The following is a 24,678-nucleotide window of genomic DNA, read 5'->3' on the forward strand; positions in this document are numbered from 1 at the left end:
CAGCTGGTGGATTTGAACTGTCGACCTTTGGGTTAGCAGCCAAACTCTTAACCATTGCATCACCAGGACTCCTACCGAGTCACAGCCACGTTAAATAGAGCTGGGAGATGAAATCTGACACCGGGTCTCTCCTCCTACAAAGTTCCCAGCTCTTCTTCCAGAAGGTGGTGTCTGAGCTCCAGGGCTGCGGTTTACGCCGGGGTGGGACTGACTGACCTTCACATGGCACCGCCTCTCAGGTCCCCCAGAGTGCCGGCTCCGACCCTCCCTCTCCTCAGAGGTCTCTCTCGGCCGGGCGCAGAACACAGAAACAGCGGCGCGCGGTTAGCAGAGCCGGGGGAGTGGCGGCTCTGCCTCGCCGCCCTGGCCTCCGCTTGGCGGACTGGGACAAGGGACGGCGCTCGGGTAGGGGGCGGGACTAGGTGGGACGTCCCGGCCCCTTCCTGCTTCCTCCCAGAGCCCGCAGGGCCGGCCTCTGAGCCCCGCCTCTGCAGCCGCGCTCCATCCTCCGCGCCAGATCCCGAGGACTGGCCGGATCCCGCCTTCCCCGCTGGGAACGGAGAGGGTTCGGGTAAGCGAGACGCCTTCCTTCTGCATGGTGGGGGGGCGCGCCGGGGCGGGGCCTGGGGGGTGGCCGGGATGGAGCGGGACCCGGGAGCGACGGGGGCGCCCTGGAGGGAACCCGGGGTGGGCGCCGTACTGGGAGGGAATTAGGTGTGGGGGGAGGGGGTGGAGTAGAGAGGCTGAGAGATGGAGTTCTGGGGAGGGGTCTGAACCTGGGGAAGGCTATTCGGCGGGCTGGCAGGAGGAATGGGGAAGTGGGGGGAAGTGACCGGTGTAAGGGTTCCGGGGTGGCCGGCAGGGGGCGCTGGGGACGAGGGGCGGAATGTGCTGCCAGAGCACCCCAGCCTTTCACCTCCCAGAGGACACGGACAGCCCTATGGACCCCTGAAAGGGACCCCCTGTCCTTTAGGTAGTTCCAGGACTTGCTCTCCCACACCTGGGTGTCTGGACTTAATTGACCTGTGCACTCGTCCCGTCCCTGTCTATTCATTTCAAAACCACAGCGCACTAGGGCCATAGTTTATATGTGGGTGTCACGCAAGAGACCCGTTCACCTCTTCTCTCCCGCACAGTGTCTCTGTAGCCCCTCATCACCCCAAAGAACATTCGCTGCCTTAGCCAGAGGTCCCTGCTAATCCACACCACGGGATCAGCAAACTCGCTCCGGAGGCGAACTCAGGAGAAAGCCTCCGGTGAAAAAACCTACTGGGATGCCAAGCAGGGAGTCCTTATCAGAGTCCCACGCATCCCTCCAGCCAGGAGAGACCTGGGATAAACCAAAAAAAACAAGCCCATTGCTGTTGAGTCGATTCCGACTCATAGGGTCCCTTTACGATTGGACCCTCTATAGAAATATTCCAAACCAGGGTTCTTAAATTGTGGTTCTGGAACAACAGCATCTGCATCCCTGAGACCTTGTTAGAAATGCAGATTCCCCTGTCTCACCCAGACCTATTGAATCAGAAACTTTAACAAGTCCTCCTGGTGATGTGGAAGCTGGCTATAGGTTAAAGACCACTGCTCTAAAACATGAAGAGTCTGAACTGGGGGGTGGGAACAGGTGAGGTGCCTGTGAAGCAGTAATATTATCCCCACTTTAGAGATGAAGCAATGGAGACATAGAAATTGTAAATAACTTTTCCAAATTCACCCAGCAAGGCAAGGAAGGGATGAGCTAGGACTCACACCCTCAACAGGAGTGACCCCTGCAGTGAGGAGGACCCGAGTTCTGAGGCAACTAAGCAGAGACAAGGGTTTCCAGACTCTCAGTCTGCCCGCCGCATGGTCAGGAACTGCCCTGCACCCCAGCTTTTGGGTGAGCACTGGTCTGTGTGAGGCGCTAAGGACAAGGACAGACCCAATGTGTTAGGACAGGAGGAGGGAGGCCTGGGCTCAGGACTTGCCTCACCCTTGACCACTGGCCATGTGCCCGATTCATGTGTCCAGCCCTCCCTGTCAGTCCATCATCAGTCTGATGGCGAGGGATGCTCCTGTCAGGGACCTGGCATTCCAATGGCTCTGGCTGGTGGCCCGAGGCGGGCCAGGGTCCATCCTGTTGTCCTGCCCAGCCCCTCTTGAGCCTGGGTGTGAGGGAGGGTCTCCAGGCATACCACTCTAGAGCAGGTTCTCAGCCTCGGAATTGTTGGCATTTTGGGCTGGACAAGTCTTTGTAGTGGGGGAGGGGGAGCTGTCCTGTAGCAGCTACTCTCAGCTGTGAGAATCAAACGTGTCTCCAGACATTGCCAAATGTCCCCAGAGAGAAGGTGGCCCCAGTTGAGAAGACTGCTCCAGAGTTAATGCCCTCGTGTTCAGCCTGGCTCCTCCCTGTGGGTGAAGGTTTTCCTTCGTCCACAGCCCACACTTGCCAGAGGAGGAACTTCCGGCTGGTGCTTTTCTTCAAAGGCTTGGCTTGCTCGTTTGTACCGATGTTTAATGATACAGGTTTGAACACATCCTCCTTATAAGCCACTCGGTGTTACAGATAAGTGGAGGGTGACTTTGACCACCACCCACTGGGATGTAAGATCCCTGCTGACCTCCTGGCTGGACCTCTGTCCCGGGCACTCCCCTCCCTCCCCAGAGGTCACCCCTGCCAGACCTTTTCCTCTGTGTTTGCATACGTGTATCCTGAAGGTGGGCCACAGGACGGGATAGTTGGGGCCATCCTGCAGTGCTCTCCTCACTCTGCGATTTCTCTCGGGGACACAGTGCCCCACCTCATCTGGATCACAGTGTGGACAGCAGCAGAGCTAAGCACTGAGTGTTCCCGTTTGCTGCCCTGTGCCAGGCAAAGCGGCCATGGAAGCTCTTGGGCCAGATCCGTGTGCACACGGGCGTGTCATCACACAGCCGCTACCTTGTGGGGACATGTAGAGACTGGGTGGTCACTGGAGGCGTCCAACCACATGCCCACAGATGTGTGAAGCACGTTTCTCTCTGCCTCTTCAGCTACTTGGTAACAGCGACCTCTTCATCTGGGGCCCATCTGATGGGTGAATAGGGCCTTTCACAGTTGGCTTTAGTTTCATTTCCCTGTCCCTGGAAAGATGGCCGTCCCTTCTTATGTGTATGGGACATCTGTGCCTCTCTGTTCAGTACCTGCTTTTGGTCTTTACCTGTTTCTTTGATGGATTTTTTTCCTTGTTGATTGTCCGTTCTTCAGGTTCCAAATATTTTCTCATTGGCTTTTGCTTGTCTTTTAATTTTGGTTAGAACTTTTGTCATACAGAATATTTAAACTTTTAATGTGGTCAAATTAATCATTTTTTTCTCCTGCCTTTGCTTGTAATGTGTGTGGTGTTTTGTTTTCTTTTTTGAAGGCCCTCCTTACCCCAGCTTTTAGGGATTTAAATCCATGGTTTAGGGGCAAAAATCCTTCTGACAAACCACTTTCCGGACTGCTCAGGCAAACCAAGCCATGGCTGGCTGGCAAGGGGGACCAGGAGACGCAGAGCATCCTCTATCTGTTCTGTCATTGGGGTGCTGGTGTCTGAGTATGGCACATAGAGACACTCTGTCTCCCTTTTGAACTTTGTGAACACCTAATAGAGTTACTGAGCAGGCAGTCTTTTTTAAAGATCTCCAGGATCCACTCTTATTATAGCCCATTTACACAGCTAATAAGTCAAAACTTAAAGATTTAACAAATTCCCCAGATATTTAAATGTTGACTGCATACGTATGTTTAATCAAATTCTTCTAAACATTTAATTAAAAACTATAATTCTAGTATATCTGATTTCCATGATGTTTTAAATACGCACACAATATCATAGTGGTTATGAAATGAATCAGTTCATTTACGCTAAAACTGGTCATAAAACCCAAATATCACGGATATGAATTTACGTAGTCATCATCTTTCTTACTCTTCCCAGTGTTGTGTTTCTAGAGTGTAAGTACTTTCACTATTGTTTTTGCACCTTCCTAGGGTTTCAGGATTCTCACTAAATCTAAGAGAAAAGAAGTAACTGTCTCAGGCCAGCAGAGTTAGCAAGAGGAACTGAGCTATCCATGGGTTGCTTCTTGGTTGGGAAATGGAGCCAGGTCATGCATTTCAAGGTCACTCCAATCTGTATGTCATTGGGCTAAGCCCTGTTTTATCACAAAGTTTTCATTGTTATACCATGAGACTCTTAGGTTCATACCGTTTTCTAAAATAATTTATTTTATTTTTGTTGTTGTGGAGAATATACACAGCAGAGCATCCACCAATTCAACAATTTCTACATGCACAATTCAGTGACGTTGATTACATTCTTCGAGTTGTGCAACAGTTCTCACCTTCCTTTTTTCCGGATCCCGTTAACATCAACTCACTGCCCCCTAAGTTTTCTATCTAATCTTTAAAGTTGCTGTTGTCACTTTGATCCCATATAGACTGATATTTTTTTTTTTTAATTGTGATCTAGGTGAAGGTTTACAGAACAAATAGTTTCTCATTAAATTGTCAGTACACATACTGTTTTATGACATTACTTAACAACCCCATGACATGTCAACACTCTCCCTTCTCGACCTTGGATGACCTTCTTTTTTTTGGTGAAAATATACATAGCTAAAGATACATCATTTCAAAAGTTTCTACATGTACAATTCAGTGACATCGATTACGTTCTTCCAGTTGTGCTGCTATTCTCACTATCCGTTTCCAAATTATTCCATCACCATTGTCTTCAACTCACTGCCCCCTAGGCTTCCCATCAAACCTTTTGAGTTGCTGTTGTCAATTTGATCTCACATAGATAATTCTTTTTTTTTTTTGGTAATTTATTTATTTTTTATTTTTTCCCATACAAAAATTTATACATACATTGTTATGTGACTCTAATTACTCTCCCCATACTGTGACAGCACACTCCTCCTTTCCACCCCTGATTCCCCATGTCCATTCAACCAGCTCCTAACCCTCTCTGCCTTCCCATTTCACCTCTGGACAGAAGCTGCCCATTTAGTCTCTTGTGTCTACTTGAGCTAAGAGGCACACTCCTGATAAGAATCACTTTATGTCCCACAGTCCAGTCCAGTCCCTGTCTGAAGAGTTGGCCTTGGAAATTGTTTTAGTTCTGGGCTGATAGAGAATCTAGGGGCCATGCTTTCCGGGATACCTCCAGTCTTAGTCAGACCATTAAGTCTGGTCTTCTTACTAGAATTTGAGTTCTGCACTCCACCTTTCTCCTGCTCCATCTGGGACTCTCTGTTGTGTTCCTGTCAGGGTGATCATTGGTGGTAGCCGGGCACCATCTAGTTCTTCTGGTCTCAGGCTGATGAACTCTCTGGTTTATGTTGCCCTTTCTGTCTCTTGGGCTTTCCTTGTGTCTTTAGTGTTCTTCATTCTCCTTTACTCCAGGTGGTTGGGACGAACTGATGCATCTTAGATAGCCGCTTGCAAGCTTTAAAGACCCCAGACGCCACTCATCAAACTAGGATGCAGAACATTTTCTTTTCTTTTTTTTTTTTTTGTTGTAATTAAATGAAGTTTACATTTCAAGTTAGTCTCCCATACAAAAAAATTTTTTTTACTTACATTGTTATGAGACCCTAATTCATCACCCAATTCTGCGACAGCACACTCCTCGTTTCTGCCCCTGATTCCCCATGACCATTCAACCAGCTCCTAACTCTCTCCGCCTTCCCATCTCACCTCTGACCAGAAGCTGCCCCTTTGGTCTCTTGTATCTACTTGACTAAGAGGCACACTCTTCACTAGTATCACTTTATGTCCCACAGTCCCCACATAGACTGATCTTAAAAGAGCACAGTGCTCAAGGCAGACATTCTTTACTAGTTAAGCTAAACTATTGTTTGATTTTGAGAAGACTTCAGGGGATATTTTTGGTTTAAAGTTTAAGGTTTAAAGATTAATTCAGAGCAATAATTTCAGGGATTCATCCCACCTGCATGGCTCCAGAAAATCTGGATTCCATCAGAATTTGAAATTCTGTTCTACATATTCCCCCTTTTGATCAGGATTCTTCTATGGAATCTTTGATCAAAATATTCAGTAATGGTAGCTAGGCACCATCCAGTTTTTCTGGTCTCATGGCAAAGAAGGCAGTTGTTCATGAAGGCAATTAGCCACATATTCCATATCCTCCTCCTATTCCTGACTCTCCTTCTTCCTCTGTTGTTCCAGGTGAATCGAGACCCCAGGTACTATGCAAAGAACTAAGAGGTAGAACAGAAGCACTGAACATGTTATTAGGCCAGTTAATGGGATATCCCACGAAACTATGACCCTAAACCTCCAAACCAAGGAAGGTTCATGTCTTTCTTATGGATTTTATTATTGTTATTATTTAATTTTGAGACTTGTAGTCTTGCTCAGCAATGGGGAGGTCCTTCCATTTTGCTTAGCTGGCAGCACCGAGCTGCTTGTCCTGACTTTATAATGCAGTGACCTGGTTTCCTAGTATATTTGGAAACTCATTTGTGTCTTACCTGAACTTCATTGCAATCAGTAGAGTGACCCAGAGGCTCCATTCTCTTGAGGACGAGGGGATGAGTGTCTCATAACGTCTCTCTAATTGGATAGTTCTTGGAAAACGTTTTTGGACCCTCTTTTTAATTGATTATTTTGTCTGACCACCTATGCGATTTAGTAGCTGAAACTTCTTTCTGCTTAGTTATTCCTTGACCGTAGGTGTTGCTTTGCCAGTACTGTGTTGACTTGCTCACACATTTTTGTTCACTTTTTTCTGTATATACAGATCACTTCTTTATAAAGTGACATGGTATAATTGCATTAACAAAAGACCTGGCTGTGTAGTCATAACTTCTACCTGTTAAATATAATAAAGAAAGGTTTCTGTAATAGGATATATTTAATGCTATATTGATTTTAATTGATGATTGAGTTTGTATGCTGTTTAATATTATTCATTCTTTATTGATTTTTATACACTAGATATTAATTTTAACTTTTTTGATATCATAATGAACTCATGGCCTTTTACAGATGCAACTTGTAAAATGATAATTATACTGTATTTATTATTCTTTGATGCCTAAATCATCATTGTTTGACAATGGTGGTCTGCTTAAATTTTGTTCCTTTGGTGTTTTGGAGCCCTGGTGGCACAGTGGTTAAGAGCTGAGCTGCTAACCAAAAAGATGGCAGTTCAAATCCACCAGCCACTCCTTGGAAATCCTATGGGACAGTTCTACTCTGTCCTATAAGGTTGCTATGAGTTGGAATCAACTCAACGGCTATGGGTTTTGTTGACATTTTAGCCGCTCCTCTGACATCTTTGAATGTATCTTATTTTCTGGCAGCAACAGAATATTCCAAAGCCATCTTAATATTTTTTTTCTACCCCTGTTTATGGAGTCCATTATCCTAGGGTTAGAGACCAAAATCTGGGTGCCGAGGTTCATGGGACATCCCCATGGTGGGAAGATGGCCTGCTGCTATGGACTACTTTTAGAAGTGTTAGAGCTGGAAAACACATGCTTTTTAAGGTTAGAGTTCATATCAGTTTTTATCACTTTAATGTCATGTAGCCAACTTTCCTTTGTGCATATGGCTGCATTAGTAACTAAGATTTTTCTCGCACATCAACAGTCCTTAGCTCTGTACTCTTTCCCAAACCCTGAGAAAAACGGGTTCAACTGTTACAGAATCACAAAATGGGAATATATCAGTTATCTTTTGATGCATAACCAAGTGCTACAAAACCTAGGAATTTAATGCTATAATGATTTATCATTTATCAGTATTCTGTGGGTTGCCAGGGTGATTCTTCAGCTCCATAGGGGTCAGTCATGGGCCCTGGTTCCTTTTAGTGGGGAAAGCAAGAGAGTGATCTTTTAAAAGCAGAGTACATTCTTATGTCACTGTCCTGTTTAGAACCTTCAGTGCTGTCCTGTGTCACACTTGGGATAAAATGCACACTCCTTACTTGCCTGGGAGGCCCTTCCTGGTAGGCCCTGCTTGCTGTCTGCCCCATCTCCTGCTGTGCTCGCTCCCTCTCCTTGTGTCCCAGATGTGCTAACCTGTTTTCCTTTCCTTCCTTAAAGGAAGGAGCTTGTTCCCACCTCAGAGCCTGTGCACTTGCTGCTCCCTCTGCCCAGGTGGTTCTCCCCAAACCTTTGCACAGTTGGCCCCTTTTTTGCCAATTAGGGTTCAGTAAAAATGTCGCCCACTCCTTAAGGACCTTCCTTGATGGCCCATCCAAACCACCCCCTCCAGCGTCCCCAGATAGTCTCTGTGAATTCACTGTGTTAGTTTTCTTCATACTTGCATTTATCTTGTTTATTTATTTGTTTACTTGATTTATCTTGTTTATTTATTTGTTTACTTGATTATTTCTATCTCTGCCTTTAGGATGTAAATTTCTGAAAGCAGGACATTTATCTGTCTTGCTTTTCACTGTATTATTGGTACCTAGAATATGCCTAGCAGAAAAGGAAGGAATAAGACATTATTTGTTGAGTGAATGAAGAATTAGCACTTCTCAGTAGAGTAGTAGTAGTAGAGAAGATCATTGCTACTTTTGTTTGTAAATTTTAATTGCTTTAAAAAATACAATGGAAAGAAAACAGGCCTTGGGTAAACAAAGAATTATTGCGGAAAAACAACAAAGAAGGAAGCTTCACACTATCTGATCTCACAGCCTACTATACAGCCACGGTAGTCAAAACAGCCTGATACTAGTACAACGACAGACATATAGACCAGTGCACGGAATCGAGAACGCAGATGTAAATCCATCCACCTATGGTCAGCCGATCTTTGACAAAGGACCAAAGTTCATTAAATCAGGAAAAGACAGTCTTTTTAACAAATGGTGCTGGCAAAACCGGATGCCCATCTGTAAAGAAATGAAACAGGACCCATACCTCACACCATACACAAAAACTAACTCAAAATGGATCAAAGACCTAAATATAAAACCTAAAATGAAAAAGATCATGGAAGAAAAAATAGGGACAATGCTAGGGGCCCTAATACATGGCGTAAATACATTACAAACCATAACTAACAATGCATAAACGCCAGAAGATAAACTAGATAACTGGGAGCTCCTAAAAATTAAATCCTTATGCTCATCTAAAGACTTCACCAAAACAGTAAAAAGAGAACCGACAGACTGGGAAAAGATTTTTGACTATGACATATCTGACAAGGGTCTAATCTCTAAAATTAAAAAATTCTTCCATACCTCAACAACAAAAAGACAAGCGAGTCCTGGACAGAGCAGGAGAAAAACGTAGAACAAAATTCAAATTCACAAAAAAAGACCAGACTTACTTATCTGACAGAGACTGCAGGAGCCCCCGAAACTCTGGCTCCCGGACACCCTACTAACTCAGAAGGCAAGCCACTCCCAAAGTCCACCTTTCAGCCAAAGTTTAAACAGTCCTATAAAACAAACAATAACATACGTGAGGAATGTGCTTCTTAGTTCAGTCAAGTATATGAGACCAAATGGACAACACCTGTGCATAAGCAAGGACAAGAAGGCAGGAACGGACAGAAAAACTGGACGAATGGACGTGGAGAACCCTGGGTGGAAAGGGGGAAAATGCTGACACATTGCAGGGATTGCAACCAATGTCACAAAACAATCTGTGTATAAATTTTTGAATGAGTAATTTGCACTGTAACTTTCACCTAAAGCACAATAAAATAAAGTAAAAATACAAAAAATAGTGCACATTCATTGGGGGAAAAGTCCACACAATATAGAAGTGTATAAAATAAAAAGGATTGTATATTCATGTCTTCCCCACCCCAAGAAACCCTTTCTCCTACATTGACGGGCTTGGTGCATGGTGGGGACTCTTATGAGACGGAAGAGGTGGGAGAGACAGAATTGGGAGAATCAAGAATTCTGTATTAGACTTGTGATATTCGAGATGCCTCTTAGATGCCCGAGTCAGCAGTTGGTTCGCCAAGCCTGGATCTTGGGTGAAGTCAGAGCTGGAGATATAAATTTGGGAGGCAACAGCGTATTGTTGTCTGTTACAGCCGCAAGACTGGATAAGATCGCCAAGAGATGGATTGTAGACAGAAGAGAGATGAGGGCTGGGTCTGGAGCATGCCAAAGTTTGGAGGGCAGAGGGAGAAGCAGAGAAAGAGCCGCCAGTGGGGTAGGAGGAAAACGTGCTGACCATGGCGTGTGGAAGCCCAAACACGGCTGCCAGATAAAATATAGGGTGCCCAGTAAATTTGAATCTCAGATAAACAGCAGACAATTTTCTTAGCATGAATATGTCCCACTTTACTTGCTAAGTCTGGCAACCCTGAGCCAGAAGAAGGAGTCTCAAGGAGACCCACATGGAAGAAAATCATCCAGGGCACCATTCACATAAACCTTTATTTTAGGATGACAGGCACAAGACGGCTCCAAAAGAACATGTCACTTGGGGAAGGAGAGTGGAGTGTTTTATTTTGTTGGTGATTGCTGTCAAGTTGATTCCGACTCATTTTGTTGTTGTTCGGTGCTGTCGAGTCAGTTCTGACTCATAGCCACCCTGTGTACAATAGAACTGAACACTGCCTAGTCCCGTGCCGTCCTCACAATCATTTTTATGCTTGAGCCCATTATTGCAGCCACTGTGTCAATCCATCTCATTGAGGGTCTTCCTCTTTTTTGCTGACCGTCTACTTCACCAAGCATGATGTCCTTCTCCAGGGACTGGTCCCTCCTGATAACATGTCCAAACTATGTGAGACGAAGTCTCGACGTCCTTGCTTCTAATGAGCATTCTGGCTACATTTTTTCCAAGACAGATTTGTTTGTTCTTCTGGCAGTTGATGGTATAGTCAGTATTCTTCGCCAACACCATAATTCAAAGGCATCAATTCTTCTTTGGCCTTCCTTATTCATCGTCCAGCTTTTACATGCATATGAGGCAATTGAAAACACCATGGCTTGGGTCAGGCTCACCTTAGTCCGTAAAGTGACATCTTTGCTTTTTAACACTTTAAAGAGATCTTTTGCAGCACATTTGCCCAGTGCAATGTACCGTTTGATTTCTTGACTGATGCTTCCATGGGTGTTGATTGTAGATCCAGGTAAAATGAAATCCTTGACAACTTCAGTGTTTTCTCTGTTTATCATGATATTGCTTATTGGTCCGGTTGTGAGGATTTGTGTTTTCTTTATGTTGAGGTGTAACCATATTGAAGGCTGTGGTCTTTGCTCTTCATCAGTAAGTGCTTCAAGTCCTCTTCACTTTCAGCAGACAAGATTGTGTCATCTGCATATCACAGGTTGTTAATAAGTCTTCCTCTAAACCTGATGCTATGTTCTTCTTCATACGGTCCAATTTCTTGGATTATTTGCTCAGCATACGGACTTTAAACCATACAGTATCCCCTTGTTCTGTTTGAACGAGTGCCTCTTGGTCTAAGTACAAGTTCCTCATGAGCACAATTAAGTGTTCTGGAATTCCTACTTTTTGCAATGTTATCCATAATTTGTTCTGATCCACACAGTTAAATGCCTTTGCATAGTCAATAAAACACAGGTAAACATCTTTCTGGTATTCTCTGCTTTCAGCCAGGATCCATCTGGCATCAGCAATGATATCCCTTGTTCCACATCCTCTTCTGAATCTGACTTGAATTTCTGGCGTTCCTTGTCACTGTACTGCTGTAACCGCTTTTGAATGATCTTCAGCAAAATTTTACTTCTGTGTGATATTAATGATATTGTTTGATAATTTCTGCATTCCGTTGGATCACCTTTCTTTGGAATGAATACAAGTATGGATCTGTTCCAGTTGGTTGGCCTGGTAGCTGTCTTCCAAATTTCTTGGCACAGACAAGTGAGTGCTTCCAGTGCTGCATCTGTTTGTTGAAACATCTCAATTGGTATTTCATAAATTCCTGGAGCCTTAGTTTTCACCAGTGCCTTCAGTGCAACTTGGACCTCTTCCTTCAGTACTGACTCATAGTGACCCTATATAACATAGTAGAACTGCCCCATAATGTTTTCTTGGTTGTAATCTTTATGGAAGCAGATCACTAGGTCTTTCTTCCATGGAACCCCGGGTGAGTTCACACCCGAGTGCTTAACTGATATGCTACCAGGAAGATATTGGCCAAAACTCACCTAGACTTAGCAGGAGGAAGGTGTCCAAAGTACAGCTAATTTCAGAAATGGGAACAGAAAGGTTGTTCTTATGGATTAGCAGCCACTGCAGGCAGTTTGGACTTTATCCAGAGGGATGAAAAGGAACAGGGGCTGAAGTCACATGCAGGAGAGGCTGGGGGGACAAGGAGGTATAAAGGCCACAGTGGGAATTTCTCAAGTCTCAAGTCCTTCAGAGTCTCTCACAACCATAAGGAGTTTTGCTGAGAAGAAGTACACTGAGGTCAGGAGAGGGAAAGCTTGGGGGGGGGGTCTTATGTAGGTCATTGCCGTTTCTGTAGAGAGGAGTGACAAAATGTAGTGAGTCTGAGAGATTTCAGGGCTGATCAAGCAAAAGACAACACCCTTGAGATGGCAGTGTTGCACAACAAGCCTTTTATTGGGGCTCACAGGAACCCTGGTTGGCGCAGTAGTTAAGAGCTTGCTGCTGACCAAAAGGTTGGCAGTTTGAATCTACCAGCTGCTCCTTGGAAACCTTATGGGGCAGTTCTACTCTGTCCTGTAGGGTCACTATGAATCAGCATTGACTCGATGGCAACGAGTTTTTTGGGTTTTTTTCTTTTTTTTTTAAATATGGTGACAGGTTTTGCATGCTGAGGAGATCCCTCCCAGCAGGAGACTCTCTGGAGACAGAAAAAGCCCCTTCCAAAGGCTCCAGGGGACCACCTGAAGGGTATGAAGGCAAGGGAGCTCGCTGGGGAGAGGGGAAGTGGTGGGGGGAGGCTTATATGTCTAGGTGATGTTGCTCAGCAGTGAGATGGGGAGTCTCTGGGTCAGGAGGAAAGAAACCAGGTAAGAGCTAGAAGGTAGCTTGAGGTCAAGGCAGGTTTTTTAAAGAGGCAAATCCCAGATCCGCTTTTCTGGTAGAGGGGTGGAACCGAGGCAGGAGGGATGAGACCCTTGTAGGTGTGAGGTCTTGGGAAGGCAGAAGTGGGCTCTGGGCACAGGGGAGGGTCTGGTGCTCCTGATCCTCTGTAACCCTCGGTTTCCTCTTCTATGTAACAGGGGTGATAATAGTAAGACTTTGTTATTGTTGTTGCTAGTTGCTGTCTAGTCCATTCCAACTGTCTTAGGCTGGGTTCTCTACGGAAGCAAAACCAGTAAAATGTATAAATATATATATATAGAGAGAGAGATTACAACAAGGAAACAGCTCACGCAATTACTGAGGCTAGAACGTCCCAAGTCCGTGGATCAGGGTAGAGGCCTCTCCCAAGTCACACAGCCACAGAAGCTGGCAAGCCCAAGATCAGCAGGTCAGAGAGCAGGGCTCCTGCTCACAGGCTGTGCAGATCGACGAATCCCAGGTTCAGCAGATAAGCTGACAGCTCAAGTCCCAAGAACGGGAGATGAGACGACAGGAAGCAGCCGGAGGATCCAGAGAGAGCAAAAAGCCAGAACATCTGCTTATATTCAGATGCGGGCCACACCCCCAAGGAGACTCCCTTTCATCTGATTGGCTACTCACAGTATATTCAATCATGGGAGTGATTTCATTAAAACACTGAGAACCATGGCCCCGCCAAGTTGACCCACAATCTTAACCATCACACCAACTCATGGCAACCTCATGTGTGCAGAGTAGAACTGTGCTCCATAGATTTTTCAAGGCTATGACTTTTCAGAAACAGTTTGCCAGGCCTGATTTCTGAGGCGCCCCTGGGCGTGTTCGAACCACCAACCTTTTTGCTACTAGTCAAGTGCTTTACTGTTTGCACCACTTACTGGGGATTTTCAAAGATTGAATGAGATAAAGGGGCACTGCACGGATAATTGGTAGCTGTGGCTATTATTTTTCAAAGAGATTAAGGATCGGGCACTGCCAGGGACCTAGGATCCCCCACCCCTGTTCTGCTAAGCAGCCTTCCTCCCTGTGAGTTCCAGGGGAGCTGTATGGAGAGGCAGAGTGGGACCTGGAGAACATGCTGGTAGCTCCGCATGGTGCTGGTTACTCCCGATAGCAGTAGTGTTGAAGCATGCTGTTTCAGAGGAGCCCTCTTCCCTGCACCCCTTCTTCTCCCCCTGTTACCCGCATCCTCACTATAGCCAGGCCTGGAGTGTGGGTCTGACTGACTCAGGTTACCAGCATTGCTAAGGAGAATGTAACAGGAATTTAAAGAAAGCGGTTAGCCCTCCCGAGCAGGTAGGCAAGAGGGCTGGGGCAAGAAGGTGGAACATGAGTTCCTGCAAATATGTCCCAGTATTTGGCTGGTCAGATGAGCCAGGAGCTCCTGCTTTCAGAGGCTGTGGTCAGGGTAGCAGGAAGGGGAAGGAGGAAGTGGTACTGGTGTGGCAAGAAGGACAGATGTCCTCTACCCCTATTGTTGGGCTGCTGCAAGTGCTTTAGGTCCCTGGGTGGTATAAGTGGTTTGTGATTGGCTGCTAAACTAAAGGTTGCCAGTTTTGAACCCACCCAGCAGCTCTGCAGAAGAAAAACCTGGCAATCTGCTTTCATAAATATTACAGCCGAGAAAATTCTACGGAGTAACTCTACTCTAGCACAGGGGATCGCCATGAGGTGGAATCAACTCAACTGTAATGGGTTTTTCTTTTCTTTTTTTTTTGGCAAGTCCTTTAGGAAGGTGGGAGTCGCATCAGAATAAGTAATTCTCATCTTTGTTTTTGTTGGTTTATTGCCTGTTTGAATAAACCTAATCCTGTCTTGGCTGATGTTCTTCAGAGTGGGTGGTTGGAGATAGTTCCTATACCTTCAAAGGACCTCTCTTGAAGACTTGAGGCTTCTCCTCTGTATTCCTCTTACTCCTTGCACATTCAGGCTTTCCTCACAGGCTGCAAGTCTCCTTTGCTGACTTGACAAAACTGCTTCTCGCAATACAAAGCTCTTATGCCAATGAGAAACAACAGCTGGCCCACAGGGTAGATCTGGTGACCTCCACCTACCTGCTTCTACAAGTTGGCTGCGTATAGTAACATACCCCTGCTGAGTTCTTTCCTCCACTCTTCCTGAATCCGAAAATCCTGTGGAAGGGGTGGGGCATCTTACTGGGGTGGGTAGAGTAAGTCCCCTACCTCATTCCTCGCCTGAAAAGGTCTGAGATCAGCTATCAAAAATAATACGAGAAGGCATAATCATTATGTCTATACTCAAAACAGAGGATAGGAAGGTGTATACATTTTATTAAATAAAGAAACAGGATCTAGAACACTGATTTTTTTAAAAAATAAAGTGTGTGTGTGTGTGTGTGTAAATATTGGAAGGATATACACTAAACTTAGCATTAGTTACTTGGGGGTAGTGAAATTATTGTTTTTTTAAACATACTTGAGAAGCCCTGGTGGCACAAGGGTTAAGCACTTAGCTGCTAACTGAAAAGTCGGTAGTTTGAAACCCACCAGCTGCTCTGCAAGAGATAACAGCTGGCAATTTGTCACATAAAGATTACCGCCTAGGAAACCCTCTGACACAGTTCTACTCTGTCCTGTAGGGTCACTATGAGTTGCAATCGACTCAAAGGCAGACAACAACAACAAAATGCCTTTCTGTATTGTCTGGATTATGTCTCATGAACATATATTACTTTTGTAATCAGAAAAAATAAGTTCTTTTATTTTGAAAAGTAAGTTGGGGTGGTCCGTTAATACAGTAAATGAATTGATTGCAGTACAGTTGAATTCTATACAGCAGTAAAATAAAATGAATTCAGTAGCATGGCTGACTCTCAGAAGCATGATTTCGAGTGAAAGAAACCAGATATGAAAAGAAGATACAGTGTGATAACACTGATCTAAATTGCAAAGTAAGCAAAACTCAACTATACTGTTTAGGGCTGCACACATAGTTAGTAAAAGTAAAGAAGAAAAAACAAACTGAGGAGATGATTGTTTCCAAAGTCTGGACAGAGGTCACCTCTGTGGGGAGGAGGGGTTATTAGCTGGGACTGGCTCAGAGGGTTTTGGGAGGCTGGTCGTGTTCGACTTCTTCATCTTAGTGGGTTATGAGGGTGTTCACTTTAAAATTATCAGTTTTCTTGAGTGTATACCAAATACAGCTTTAATAAAAACAATAAAACAAAAAGGGGCAATAATAGTGTTGAAAAAGATGTGGACTAATTAGAATCCTCATACATTGCTGGTGGGAATGTAAAATGGTGACGTCGCTTTGGAAAAAAAGTTACTCAGAAAGTTAAACATAGAGTTACCGTATGACCCATCATTTCTCCTCTTGGATATATACCCAGGATAACTGAAAACATATGTTCACGCAAAAACTTGCACGTGAATCTTCATAGCAGCATTATTCAAAATAGCCAAAAATCGGATACAACCCTAATGTCAATTAACTAACGAATGGGTAGTATATCCATATAGTATAGAATATTATTCAGCCATAAAAAGGGAGGAAGTACTGATACATACTACAACACGGATGAAACTGAAAACATTATGCTAAAGTGGTATCTCAGTGTGGTTTTGATTTACATTTTCCTAATGGCTAGTGTTGAACATCTTTTCATGTGTGTACTGGCCATATGTATATTTTCTTTGTAGAAATGTCTGTTGTAAGTCCTTTGCCAAGTTTTATATGGAGTTGTTTGTCTTTTTACTGTTGATCTGCAAGTGCTATTTATATATTCTGGATAGATAGATACATACATAGACAGACAGACCGGCTGACAGATAGCTATCATCTAGTTGACTCTAAATCATGGGACCTTATGTACAACAGAACAAAACATTGCCCAGTTCTTCATCATTACAATTGCTGGCATGTTTGAGTATTACATTTCTTTTGTTAAATTTATTCCTAAGTATTTTATTCTTTTGGATGCTATTGCAAATGCAATTGTTTTCTTAATTTCGTTTTCGGATTGTTCATTATTGGTGTCTAGAAATAAACTGATTTTTGTGTGTTGATCATGTGTCTTCCAACCTTGCTTAACTTGTTTACTAGTTCTAAGGTTTTTTTTTTTTGTTTGTTTTTTTGTGTTTTTGGATGTGTGTGTGTGTGTGTATTAGGATTTTCTGTATACAAAGTCATGTTATCTGTGAATCCAGATAGTTCCACTTTTTCCTTTGCAATCTGAATGCCTTTTATTTCTTTTCCTTGCTTAATTGCCCTACCTAGAACTTCCTGTACAATGTTGAATAGAAGTGGGTGAAAGTGGACACCTCTATCTTGTTCCTAATCTTAGGCAGAAAGCTTTCAGTCTTTCATTATTAAGTATGATGCTAGCTGTGGGTTTTTCACAGATGCCCTTATTCAGATTGAGGAAATTCCGTTCATAATCTGTTGAGTATTTTTATCATGAAAGGGTATTGGATTTTTTCAAATGCTTTTTCTGCATCTATTCAGATGATCATTGTCTCCCCATTTTTCTGTTAGTATGGTGTATTACACTGATTGATTTTCATATATTGAACCAACTTGCATTCCTAGAATGAATCCAACTCAGTCATGTTGCATAAGCTTTTTTCTAAGCTGCTGAATTTAGCTTGTTAGCATTTTGTTGAGGATTTTTTGTGCCTATCTTCATAAAGGACATTGGTCTGTAGTTTTCTTTTCTTATGATGTCTTTGTCTGGTTTTGGTATCAGGAGAATATTGGCCTCATAGAACAAGTTGTGAAGTGTTCCCTCCTTTTCTATTTTTTGGGAGAGTATACGAAGAATTGGTGTTAATTCTTCTTTAAACACTTGGTATACTTCACCAGTGAAGCCATCTGGTCTTGGACTTTTCTTTGGAAAGTGTGGTGATTATTAATTCATGCTTTTTGATTGTTATAGGTCTATTCAACCTTCTGTTTTTTTCTTGAATCAGTTTTGGTAGTTTGTATGTTTCTAGAACATTGTTCATTTCATCTAGGTTTTCTGATTTGTTGGCATACATTTGTTCATAGTATTCCCTTATAATTCTTTTTTTTTTTGTAAGTTTGGTAGTAATGTTCCCTCTTTCATTTCTAACTAAGTAATTAAGTAACTTGTCTCTTCTCTGTCTTTTTTTAAAATTGATTATAAGTAGTCCCCAACTTATGATGGGGTTCTGTTCCGATGACTCTGTCGTAAGTCAGTTCTGACATGAGTCAAACACCTCTTTCTTTCTTTTTAGTTTTCATTATTATTTTAAAAGTGCTCAGCTGCTTACTGAAAGGTCAGCAGTTTGAACCCAACAGCCTCTCCGTGGGAGAAATATGTGGCAGTCTGCTTCTGTAAAGATTACAGCCTTGGAAATCCTGTGGGGCAGTTCTGTTCTGTCCCTTGGTAGCACAGTGGTTAAGAGCTATGGCTGCTAACCAAAAGATCAGCAGTTTGAATCCACCAGCCACTCCTTAGAAACCCTACAGGGCAGTTCTCCTCTATCCTATAAGGTCGCTATGGGTTGGAATTGACTTGACAGCAATGGGTTTTTTTATAGGGTCACTATGAGTCAGAATTGACTCGATGGCAGTGAGTTTGGTTTTTGTTATCAGTATTTTTATAAATCTGATCTTTATTTGTCTTTGGGGGTCGGAAACATTACATATAAACTTACAGGTATATTTAATATTGTATGTAGTGCGTATTACTAACGATAAGATGTACAAAAAAGAAAACAAAAAAACTAGACAGTCGTAAGTGGGCTGCATTGTAACTCGAATATGTCATAAGTCAGGGACTACCTGTAATCTGTCTAAATGTTTGTCAATTTTGTTAGTATTTTCAAAGAACCAACTTTTGGATTTGTTTATTTTTTCTGTTTATTAAAATCTTTATTATTTTCTACCTTCTTGCTTTTGGTTTAGTTTGCTCTTATTTTTCTTGCTTTTTAAAGTGGAAGGTTAGTGTACTGATTTGAGGTCTATCTTCTTTTTTAAGACTGCTATTTATAACTATAAATTTCCCTCTAAGCACTGCTTTCAACACATCCTATAAGTTTTCATATGATGTGCTTTCATTTTCATTTATCTCAAGGAATTTTCTAATTTCCCTTGTGATTTCTCCTCTGACCCATTAGTTTTTTAGATTGTGTTGTTCAATTTCTGTGTATTTGTAAGTTTGCAAAATTTTTCCTGTTATTCATTGCTAATTTTTTTCCACTGTGGTCAGAGAACATGCTTTGTATTACCTCAGTCCTTTTAAATATATTGAGACTTGTTTTAGGACCTAACATATTGTCTATACTGGAGAATGTTCTATGTGCGCTTGATAAGAATGTGTATTCTGTTGTTGTATGGAGTGAGTGTTCTATAGATGTCTGTTAGGTCTAGTTGTTTTATAGTGTTGTCCACATTTTATGTTTCCTTGCTGATCTTCTGTCTAGTTATTCTATCCATTACTGAAAGTGGGATGTTTAAGTCTTCAACTTTTATTGCGTATTTGTCTTATTCAATTGTATCTGTTTTTGCTTCATATATTTTGGGACTCTGTTGTTATGTGCATATATGTTTATAATTATGTCTTCTTGATAGATTGACACTTTTATCAGTATGAAATATTCTTCTTTTTCTGTAGTAACTATTTTTGTATTAAAGTCTACTTTGCCTGATGTTAGTAAGGCAGTTCCAGCTCTTTTTTGGTTATTGTGTACAGAGTATATCTTTTTACATCCTTTTACTTTCATCCTATTTGTCTCTTTGGATCTAAAGTTTGTCTCTTGTAGACAGCATAGTTTCATCATTTTTTTAAAAAACCAATTATATCATTCTCTGTCCTTTAACTGGAGAGTTTAACCCATTTACATTTAATACAATTACTGATAAGATAGGATTTATGCCTGCCATTTTGCTATTTGTTTTTTCTATATGTCTTATGCCTTTTTTTTGTTCCTCAATTGCTCTATTACTGCCTTCTTTTGTATGAAATATTTTCTAGTGTATCATTTTGATTCCTTTGGTCATTTCTTTTACTATATATTTTTGACTTATTTCCTTAGTGGTTACCCTGAGGATTTCAATTAGTATCTCAGTTTATAACAATCTAGTTGGCTTAATAGCATCTTAATTGCACTAGTATATGAAAACTTTGCTTCTATATAGTTTCATTTCCTCCCTTTTTGTACTCTTATTGTCATACAAATTACATCTTTATACATTGTATACCCATCAACACAGAAGTGTAATTATTACTTTATGCAATTTTCATTTAAATTAGGTAAGAGAAAAAGGATTTACTAACAAAAAAATGCATTTAAACCCACTAACCCACTGCTGTCAAGTCAATTCTGACTCATAGTGACCCTACAGGACAGAGTAGAACGGTCCCAATGGGTTTCCAAGGCTGTAATATTTATGGAAGCAGACTGCCACGTCTTTCTCCCACAGAGCAGCTGAGGGGTTCAAACTGCTGAACTGTCAGTTAGCAGTCAAGCACTTTAATCGCTGTGCCACTGGGGGTCCTAAAAAAAAAAATTTAAACTGTCTTTTATATTTACCTATATAGTTACATTTACTGGTGCTCTTCCACTGTGCCACTGGGGGTCCTAAAAAAAAAAAATTTAAACTGTCTTTTATATTTACCTATATAGTTACATTTACTGGTGCTCTTTATTTTTTTGTATGGATTCAAGTTACTGTCTACGGTCTTTTCACTTCAGCCTGGGGGACTCCCTTCATTGTTTCCTGTAGGGCAGGTCTACTAATGACAAATTCTGTCAGTTTTTGTTTATCTGGGAACATCTTAATTTCACCTTCATTTTTGAAGGATAATGTTCTTACTGAGTTTCAACAGTTTTTCTTGAATAAATACTTCCCAGATTGCTTCAAGACTTGGCTTAATTTCCAGACTTCTGAAAAAAGTTGATTCTGACAATTTTCACCAGTTTTCTTGTTTTTGTAGAGAGAATTTTCAGAGGTCTTCACTATGCCATTTTTGCTGCCTTCTGATTCATATTTATTTTATGCTCTTGTCAATATGTATGATTTTTCTCACACATGTGCAAATTAAATTTAAAAAACTATCACAACTTGAGGTTGCAGGAGGCCATGCAGAGCTAGAGCTGAGTAAGGGGCTGTGAATGGGCCTGAATGATGCCAGCCTCCGGCTGAACAGAAGGGTCTGAGGAGCTACAGGGTGTAGACCCCACAGGAGTCTTCTCTATAACTTCTGATGTTTTGTGTCTCCTAGGTTAGAGTTGCCAGAAGCTCAGCTGTGCTCAGATGGATAGGGCAGAGACCCGGCAGCGGAGGCTGGAAGGCTTTGACAGGCCAGAGGAACTTGGCCTGCCACACACCCAGAGCCCAGGAAGACCTATTGCAGCCACAGAAGATGGACCTTGGACTATTCCTGACAGCCAATGGGTGGCTCCCAAACAACTCGGGACTGAGCTTAGCAAGGAGACCATGTTGTCCATTGGTGTTCAGGTGACACTGCCCTTCCTGTTTGCAGGCCTGGGGCTGTCTATGGCTGGCGTGCTTTTGAACTATTTCCAGGTAACAGGGAACTAAATAGGGATGGTGGTGGTAGGGACCTTGTCCAATGTCAACCTAAAAAGTGGGCAGCTACACATTGATTCTAGCTTAAGAGACATAAGGAAGGGCCTCCTCTCCCAAAATGTCATTTTTCTGTATATTGGGCTGGCTTCTCTTAGTTACTGGTGGCAGAGATGAAACTTAACCCAATTTAAGCTTAAATAGGCAATTTATTAGCTTATATAATTGAACTATGTGAGGGGTTAGATTTCAGGCAATGGTAACAAGTTACTGGCTCTTCTCTATCTCTCAGCCCTGTTTCAGTTTCACCCAAGATTGCTCTACCTAGTAGGGAGGGTGGCCCTTGGCAGTCAATCCTTAGTACAAATTCTCTTAGAAAAAAAGAGAGACCTCTTTGTCAATATCCATATCAATCTTGAAAAATTGACCTTGAACTGCTCCTCTGAGTTAAAGTGTCCATTCCTGTCCCAATCACTGTTTCCTGAGGGATGACATTCTCTGCTTGGCCATCCTGATTCACGTTGTCATCACTCTCTGAGGGGAGGCAGGGCCCATCAGAATCCTTTAGATTGAGGAACTAGGAATTACCCCTCAGAAAAGTTACAAATGTACCATACTATTATTCTACTATTAAAGCCCCATTCTTTCATCATAAGATTCTTCAGAAGTTCTCTCTGGAAAGGGATACTCCCCAAGAGTAGTTTAAGCCATTACCAGCCCCATCTTTCCTATTAGTTGACAACTGGCTGAGAACAAAGATGGTCAGGAGTAGGGCAAGCCAGGAGAAGTAGGACTGATGTGGGAGAAGTGTGGAGTCCAGCAGCTCTTCTCTGACTCACTCATTGGTATGGAAGCCTCAGAGTGATGGAGTTCCCTGTGCCCTTGCTAGCGAACTTAAGCCATGCACCTTGCTGATTTGGAACCAGTCAGGGTTTGAGTCAAGGTTTTGCCACTTAGTAGCTATAAGACTGGTGATTTAATTTTTTTTAAAAAAACCAACATTTAAAAATCAAGAGATTTCACATGAAAATCTGAATTCCTATTTTCTCTTGAAAAATTGGTAAATCTTGCAACATTGAGCTCACATTCCCTCCTGGCTACAGTCAATGGGAGCCGCCCCATATAGGTGGCTGTGCTCTCTCTCTCCAGTTTGCCACAGTCCGCACTACTCCCTCTGTCACATCATCGCACTTCATGCAGTTACCTGCCTGACTCCTGTCCCAGACTCAGGTGCTTAGTGACCCCCAACACCCTAGCTGGCCAGTTACTCAAAGCACAGTCTCCAGTGGCTGCCACCTCAGCTCCACTCCCCAGGTCCCACCTGAACCTAGTCCAACCCCAGAATGGCTCCTCAAATCATCATCCCTGATACCCCTCTCTGATTTAGCCCCACTCCCCTTTTTTGATCTCTGTGACCTCCAGAGCCCTCACCCCTCTCCTTTCTTCCAGAAGCCTCCCATCCTGCTTCAACCTATGGTCGGTCATCACTGCTGTGATCCTAAGAGCATCTCAGCCCTTGGCCTCCACATCCCACAAATTTCCTCCATGGAGTCCCTCCTCCCCATCCTCACTGCCACGTCTCGCCCCAGCCCGCTCACCACCCTCGTTAGTTCTGCTCTCATTCCCTGGAGTCCCTTCTCTACACCAGTGATTTTCAAAGTTTGTTTTATTGAGTACTGCTGTCAGTGAAACATCATTGAGCATGTAGCCTCTATACATGCACTCACACACACACACTGATTCATACACACTCACACTCATACATTAGTTTATGATTTATATATACACACGTTGATTTATACACATACATTAGTTTATGAATGCTATATGCGTACACATTTATATATATACACACAAATACATGCACATACACACATATTGATTTAAAATAACATATTGAAAAACAGTATAATGTATTGTTTAGATTCCCGAACCAAACTGGTTGGTTTTGAATCCTACCTTTGTCATTTGGACAAGTTAATCTCTATCCCCCAGTTTCCTCATCTGTAAATTAGAAATAACGATAGGTTGTTAAGAGGACTGAGTGAGGTAATACATATAAAGTGCTTATAACAGTGCCTGGCACATAGAAAGCTTTACTCAGTAAGGGTTAACTGCTATTATTGTTGCTGTTGATACTAGGTCACATGTACTGCTGTAGCAATTTTTAAGAATTTACACAAAAATTGCAGTTAAGAAGGATTATGATTAAACAGCAGTGTTAGTTCTATCATTTCTCTCGTGTGCCCCATTGAAGTGTCTTGTGCCAATATCAGTTGCTGTGCACCCTATGTGGCAGATCCTTGCTCTTGCACTATGTCAGGGGATGTCTCCACCAAGGGTGAAAATCTATTGATTTCTCTACCGTCTGTGGGATAAAATCCAGACTCCTAAAACCAGCATCCAAGCCTACATGGCTGTATCAATTACGATGGTTCAAGCCACCACAGAAAACCAGAACTAAAGTGGGCTACATAAGAAGAGAATATGTTATCTCCCCCACCAAAAAAAAGTCCAGGATAGGGGATTCCAAGGTTAATAAGTGATGTCATCACCAGCCCAGTGATCACCAAGGACGCAGGATCTTTCCTCGTTCCTGTGTGTCATCTGTCATGGGTAAGCTCTGTCCTCATGGCCATAAGATGGATGTGGCAGGCATCAGGTCCGGAGGGAGAAAAGTGGACCATTTTTTCTGGTTTCTCCTTCTTAAGCATGAGGGCAACTTCCCTAGGAGCCCCCAACATAGCTTCCCAACCTCATATTGACCAGATTTGAGGCACATCCCCCTCTAACCCAGATACTGACAAGGAGGGTGGAATGGCCGTAGGAATTTACCCTTTGTCTTAGTCATCTAGTGCTGCTACAACAGAAATACCACAAGTGGATGGCTTTAACAAAGAGAAGTTTATTTCTTCACAGTAAAGTAGACTAGAAGTCCAAAGTCAGGGCGTCAGCTCCATGGGAAGCCTTTCTCTCTCTGTCGTCCTTCTCATCAGTGTTCCCTGGACTAGGAGCTTCTCCGCGCAGGGACCCTGGTCCAAAGGACACGCTCTGCTCCTGGCACTGCTTTCTTGGTGGTATGAGGTCCCCCCTGTCTCTCTGCTCACTTCTCTCTTTTATATCTCAAGAGATTGCCTCAGGACACAA

The 24,678-nt window shown here is 42.9% G+C and overlaps 1 protein-coding gene across 3 annotated transcripts in view; it reads left to right on the forward strand.

Annotated features, from left to right (window-relative positions):
- The first annotated feature begins 462 nt into the window (after nt 1–462).
- Nucleotides 463–24,678, forward strand: part of SLC41A3 (solute carrier family 41 member 3) — a 101,865-nt gene continuing 77,649 nt past the window's right edge. The window contains exons 1-2 of one of the 3 annotated variants that reach the window (XM_004368410.3): nt 463–571; nt 21,227–21,531. In XM_004368410.3, coding sequence (XP_004368467.1) covers nt 21,259–21,531 — 273 coding nt within the window. In that variant the 5' untranslated portion in view covers nt 463–571; nt 21,227–21,258. Of the gene's footprint in view, nt 572–21,226; nt 21,532–24,678 lie in introns of those variants that run through there. The other 2 variants (XM_023725786.1, XM_004368411.2) reach the window with 2 other exon arrangements.

The sequence above is a fragment of the Trichechus manatus genome, unplaced genomic scaffold (genome assembly GCF_000243295.1).
Source record: "Trichechus manatus latirostris isolate Lorelei unplaced genomic scaffold, TriManLat1.0 scaffold00001, whole genome shotgun sequence".
In the NCBI taxonomy this organism is placed as follows: Eukaryota; Metazoa; Chordata; class Mammalia; order Sirenia; family Trichechidae; genus Trichechus; species Trichechus manatus.